The sequence below is a fragment of the Pyxicephalus adspersus genome, chromosome 12, assembly GCF_032062135.1.
Source record: "Pyxicephalus adspersus chromosome 12, UCB_Pads_2.0, whole genome shotgun sequence".
Taxonomy (NCBI): Eukaryota; Metazoa; Chordata; class Amphibia; order Anura; family Pyxicephalidae; genus Pyxicephalus; species Pyxicephalus adspersus.
Window position 1 is genome coordinate 47,955,739 of NC_092869.1, and position 6,413 is coordinate 47,962,151.

General features: G+C 40.9%; 1 protein-coding gene across 1 annotated transcript; it reads left to right on the top strand.

The window, feature by feature from the left end:
• The first annotated feature begins 1,183 nt into the window (after positions 1-1,183).
• LOC140341798 (endoribonuclease Dicer-like) lies at positions 1,184-5,584 on the top strand. Its single transcript, XM_072427672.1, has 5 exons — positions 1,184-1,330; positions 1,496-1,658; positions 3,444-3,448; positions 3,694-3,828; positions 5,282-5,584. The coding sequence occupies exons 1-5, from the start codon at positions 1,217-1,219 to the stop codon at positions 5,444-5,446; spliced, it is 582 nt and encodes a 193-aa protein (XP_072283773.1). The 5' UTR covers positions 1,184-1,216; the 3' UTR covers positions 5,447-5,584.
• Positions 5,585-6,413: the final 829 nt, after the last annotated feature.

Consider the following 6,413-nt stretch of genomic DNA (forward strand, 5'->3'; position numbering starts at 1 on the left):
TATTTGTTGTAACGTCTTTCTGTTAATATTCCCCTGGCACCTTTTTGCCAGTCCAGTTGCAGGGAAAGTAGTGCCAAATGTTTCAATTTAGGGCCCAACTCCAAAGTTTTTAATCGTAGCACAGTATTTTTTAAAATAAAAGTAAAGGCGACTGCTGCAGTTCCCACTCTTTGGTGCTGCCCCCCGAACAGAATTTACTGCTCTGGTCTAGCTGTGTTCCCCTTCCAAGATGGCTAAAACCCGATGTCATCCAGTTCTGTTTCTGGGAGTCTAGGCTGTCATGGACACCTCCAGGGGTGCGACGCTGCTTTCTGCAGCATTTGGGACCTGCTTACTTCTCAAGGAGGAAGAGGACCTGGACAAAAGATGCCAATGAGGTTTCCTGGATTGGGTCCAGTTATTTGTGGTCCTCCACGCCTGAAGCAGGCTCCTTCTTTCCTCTTCTTCCTGCTTCTGCCTACATCACTGGATAAGAGTGCCAATCTTACTGCGCATGCAGAAAACGCTCCTTGTGCATTCCTGAGATCAGGCATGTGCAGAAGGAGCAGCCAGAAGCCTTGTGGGATGTATGTATCCCAAGAGGCTTTGTGCTCACATTCTCTGTCATTCAAGACACAAGAGGGGAGGGGCTTTACCTTTTTGAAGAGGTGTAAGGAAATTAGGTTTGGGATTTAGGCTGCACCAAGACATAGTGTTACCAGGACCCCAGTTCTGTAAGGATGTTATTAGTTCCTCCCAGCAACGCACGCTTCATGAGCATTCCCTACTTGTCTACCATGTACGTATAGTGCATGCACATTTCTCATTATTTTATCAGTATTGACTCTCCCAGAGTCTATTGCGCCTCAAAGCTTCCTGTAGAGATCTGTCATTACTGTCTCTGTTACATTAAACTCCTATAAAGCATTGTCAGCCCTGCTTTGGTATGTGTGTGAGCCACAGAGAACTTCCTGCATGTTATGGGGATGAATGGGAGGCTTTATGTAGCCCAGAGGTGCTTGGGATTTCAGTGGCATTGTGATCTATTCACTCAATAATGGTTAAATTGAACTGAGCTGCTCATATGTTGCTATGACCATTTTCTTTATAACGTACTTTGAACTTGTTACGTTTTTTGCAGTCTTTTTAATATCAATTTTTTTCTGTGTTTGCAGAAAGCTGTGCGGACCCTGAACTGCAATGATTTAAGTCACTGGATGTGGGAGAAACCCTCAACATGGCAGGCCTGCAACTCCTGACCCCAGCCTCCTCACCCATGGGCCCTTTCTTTGGGCTGCCCTGGCAGCAGGAGGCTATCCATGATAATATTTACACTCCCAGGAAGTATCAGGTACAATGCACATCTTGCCATATATACTGATATCTGTGTATAATCTATAAGCGGAAAGTACTATGCATACTTAACTCTCTCTGCATATAGAGATTTCTAGGCAAGTGTTAGTGTTACAGAAGAAAGCTTTTTGTAACTACATGTAATACTGTCATTGCCCTACAGGTGGAGCTGCTTGAGGCAGCTTTGGACCACAATACTATAGTGTGTCTGAACTCTGGCTCAGGGAAGACATTCATTGCTGTACTACTTACTAAGGAGCTGTCCTATCAGATTAGAGGGGACTTCAAAAAAACCGCCAAGAGGACAGTATTCCTGGTCAACTCTGGTAAGTGTTAAAAAATATAACAACATTAATAGAACAAACATGGAGCTGGCGCTGACTTTTGTGGTGAAACTTGCATTATATTTTACAAAAGACTAATCCAAAACCGAAGTTTGTGATGCAACAGAGCACAGCCCAACTTTCCCTACATCCTTCTCAACTAGTTTTTAGTAACATGATAATCTGAGAACACGTTTTGGCGCATTAGAAAGGTTTGCAAATACACCCACTGCAGGGTCATACTGTCCTAAATCCTAAGTTGTACTGAAAAATTATCCACAGGCATCAATCATGTTCACAACTGCTTTTCAATGCAGTTGGATAAATCATGAGTGAGAGGAGGAAAATAACACAACATGGTTCTAGAAAGCTGGTTTATCTAGTCACCTTTCTTCGATGCTTTGAGAAAAATGCTTACTGGCTAGTCAATGGTCACTCGCTAATATTATTAATAATAAAAAACGTATTTATATAGTGCCAGCTTATTACGCAGCGTTGTACATTAAGTAGTGGTTGCAAATGACAGACACAGGATAAGGAGAGGACCTTAGCAGATTGTGAAGAGCTCAGGTTATGGTACATCTGACTTGAACACAGCTGCGTCTTGGGTGTTCATGTAGTAATGTGTGGTCATTACACCTCCTGTATAGCCAGTGGTATATATGTCGTCTTCCAAATGATTGCATTAAGGTGCCTCCAGAGAAAAGTCCTCTCAATACTGCAGCATACAAAGATATTTAAAGCACTTCCAACTTTGGAGAAGACCCTTTTCTGTTCTAGTATGACTGGGTGCCAATGTCTAATAGAAGCTGCAATGTCAACATACACCTGTCCATTTGATTTCCCTACAATGTATGTAAACTCTAAGTCTATAAATATATTTGGGATCATGGACCACTGGGCTTTTTTTATTGAAGTCTATGAGGTTTTACTGGGACATTTATCTTGGATTTGATGTCCGCAGTCTGGGCTGTCACCCAACAGTCACACTAAAGCAAAGCTGTCCAACCTAGGTCTCTGTGGGCCACATTGAGTTGGACAACTCTTTTTGCATCTGTGTAAAATATATTGAAGGTGAGGACCAGAGGAGCTAAACCAGCAAATGATCATTGGTGGAGGGATTTGACTCTTGCAATAGGGAAATGTGCTAGCAAAGGTACATTGCAAGAATATATATATTAAATTAATGTTGCATTAATCATTTAAAATACTTGATTGTTCTATTTTTTTTACCTGTAGTTTAAATTGGTGACAAGGTCCATTTAAAGCAGAGATCTTTGCTGGTATACAATCCATTATGTCATGATTGTGTTTTCATTGATGTGTATCGCTTGTTAGGTTGTAACTAAAACAAAAAGCTATCCCATGCCATCAGTAAATTTGTCTTTGGACAGTTTGTAAAGCATTTCTCCAGACAATACCGGCTTCCTTTAATAACCTCTGCAATGTGTCCTAGGTAAAGGAGAGCAGTGTCTCTAATGTATTAGGATTGCAGCCACCATAAGGGGGTCACAGGGTTATTCAATTCATCAAATTTGCCCAGTCAGAGGAGCCGATGGAGCTCTCAACCTGTCTTTCATCTCCAATTAAGTGTCACAACAGCAATGGGATTATGTCCTCGTATTCAGTAATCCATCCTTTAAACTCCTATAACTTATTGCCATTACAAACTCAATATATCCGTATTTTTTGATAAATACGCTCGTATAGTTTGTTTTAGAAATTTGGCCTTGTGCGAAGCTTAGTTTGTGGATAATATACAATGTTTAAAACGCATCTCGTTAAAAGTCTCGGTAACTTAAGCCCCTTCGTTTTACCTCCTCGCTGGGTCTCTTGTCAAACTTCATTCTCTAGAAACTCACAACACAACGGCAATTTGGACTGTGTCAGATGGGGGGCTTGATGGGAATTGTCAGTTAGTTTACAGAGGAAACATTGGAAACATATGAGGTTTAACCACCGAAATTCAAACCAGACGTTGCCTAGGTCTCCGAAGCAATCTTCTCCGATGCTACGTTATTCTTGTGTGTGTTTTTAGATCCTCATCATGACCTGCCACGTCTTCCTGCACGTTCTCAAGAGCGAAAGCCTGTCATTATCGAGCATTAATTTGCTGGTGTTTGACGAATGCCATCTCGCCATTCAGGATCACCCATATCGGGAAATCATGAAGGTAGGAGGAACTGAACTACCATTTAAAGTGGACCTGAACTCAAGAAGTGAAGATCTTTAAAATGTTAATTTTTGCTTAAACTGGAGCTCCAGTTAATAGTTTTCATAATTAATCCTGTCCATGCCCTTGTGCTATTCCCAACGTCTCATTGGTCAAATTATGGGAGTCCTTTCTAGGCAGAATGGCATGTTATTTTGGCTTTATCCATTCTGTCGTTTACACACCTCACACATGCACACATCATATTTATTTATTTTTTAATTACATTTTTTAGGAGCTGGGGGGAGCGGTGCCACAAGTGTTGGTAGGGTGAAAGTCTGATTTAAGTAATACCCTGCACATTTATCTTTTGATCTTGAATTTCAAAAATAAAGCTAGGAGGCTACATAATAGGACTGCCTAGGCACATTCACATACCCGGAAGTGCACTGATATTTTACATCTGCTGTGTGAGATAATTGAAGGTACTTCTGTCTTTGACATTTAGCAAATTTGTAGTGTGTCGTGGTGGTTCCCTTGTTCTCCTTGCTGGAGGCTCTGACATAAGGAAGCAAACCCGGCCTCTACCAAGATGGCCACCTACATGCTAAGGCCATAACAAAGTTTGCAAAGTCATTAGTAGGGAAAAGATCAGCTTCAGGGAGACCCCAGGTAATACTGGTGACTAATCCTTTGCCCTTTGCCCTTCTACAGTTGCTGTCCCCGTGGAACTACAACCAATTTTCTAAATACTTAGGTGATGAGTAGATAATAAGATAAAAAAAAAAGATATGATTTTAACTACAGCTTATACAGTTTTACTCGGGCTGTATTGCAACTTGTCTTTGCCACATTTTATAGCTAGAGGGGTAGCCCAACGGAGTCTGCAACACCTCCAGCCTGCTCATTAGATAAATAGGCTGCAGCACATAAATGACATTCAACTGGAAGAGGATCTCCAGTGCTGAACTGAGGAGAAAACTAGGGATGGCGCTGGGGCATGGAGCGGGTAAGGAGAATATAAAGAAAAGCATAACTGGAGTTCCACCTTAAAATCCACTCCAACTCTGTATTTAATACTATAATAAATGTCTTTATTTTAAATAAAATTGCTGTTATTTTCTGAATATGATCTGTTATGCTCCTGCTGTCTGTGTATGCCAGAGCTTAGAGGAAATGAAAGCTGCACAATGAATCTGGAGTTCTGCGCGGTGTATGTGCCCTGTGTTTGTCTGGAGTTCAGCTTTAATTCTTTCTTAAATGAGATACAATGTAAATTTACATCTGCGTCCAAATAAAATGAAACATCTGTAGCAGGATCCAGCCTATATGACAACATGCGTCATTTCTATGTTTTCCATGTCATCTTCGTGACACACCAGCCCTTGCTGTGCAGAGGTCTGGTAAGACATCACTTCTTAGGTCTCCAGTAATAAGTTCATTCATTTCTCCTCTCTGCACTCATCATGCACAGATCTGTGACAGTTGCCAGACATGTCCGAGGATCCTTGGGCTGACCGCTTCTATCCTGAATGGGAAATGTGACCCTTCTGACCTGGAGGAGAAGATCCAGAAACTGGAGGAAATTCTGAAGAGTAATGCAGAGACTGCGACAGATCTGGTGGTGTTAGACAGGTAAACAGGACCCAGATCCAATGACTTCATCCACATCTTATAATACAGGGAATTCACAGTCATGTGTTTAGTTGCCAGGATGCCTAACAGGTCATAACATTTCCATAGAGGAGCTATAAAGCATTGGTTAACTTTTCAAAACTTTGCTCCCAGTTCAAACTGCCTAAGCCAAACCTGATGTCTCCTAACAGATAAAATGGCATTAATGTTCTCTCAAAAATGTAGCTAAAGTCAGGATTGAATTTAAACATTAGACTTGAAACAAATTACCAGTTTAGTCTACCTAAAGCTGAACAACAATGCTTTTTTAATGATAGGGTACTAACATTTTATGTTGGTAGATTTGACCAAGATTATACTGGAGAATGCAACATGATTGGCCAGTTTAAAGCTGCTTTAAATTTCCCTTCCTTTTTCCTTCTTTGCGTACTAATCTACATGAGATTCATTTTAAAATAAAATCCTTCCAGTTTTGAATATACCGTATTTTGGAGAAAATGTTCTTTTCGGTTTAGCTAAATAGCAGATGATAAGGGTACTGTACAGTAAGGGTACTGTACATGGCCTGCCAACTTCACAGCACCTTTTTTTCAGTACTCCATGAAGCCCTCCTGGTAGATCTATTAGAAATGGGATATATATATATATATATATATATATATATATATGAGATAGATAGACCCTATTTGTGGACAGACTGCCTTTGGAAATGACTACCACCCTGCTTACATGCCATGGACCTCTCATATGGAAATGTCGTTTCCTCTCTGCTGGTCATTTTCCTCTCCATGACATTATTTCCTATCACTAAATGAGTTTTGTATTCACTTGCATTTTGTCTGAACTTGCTACTCCAGGTCCATTCCATAGCACAAACCCTCCATTAATTATGGCAGTTACTGGCAGGGTTGGTTCTGCTCCTCACTTCCCTAAATGATCATTGCCAGGGAAAGAGCAAAGGAAAATACCTA

Bases quoted from the DNA above. Each gene is read 5' to 3' on its own strand.
- LOC140341798 (XM_072427672.1), top strand. From the start codon at position 1,217: ATGGCAGGCCTGCAACTCCTGACCCCAGCCTCCTCACCCATGGGCCCT. The intron at 1,331-1,495 runs GTACAATGCACA...ATTGCCCTACAG, and splicing joins ACACTCCCAGGAAGTATCAG to GTGGAGCTGCTTGAGGCAGC. The intron at 3,829-5,281 runs GTAGGAGGAACT...CATCATGCACAG, and splicing joins CATATCGGGAAATCATGAAG to ATCTGTGACAGTTGCCAGAC.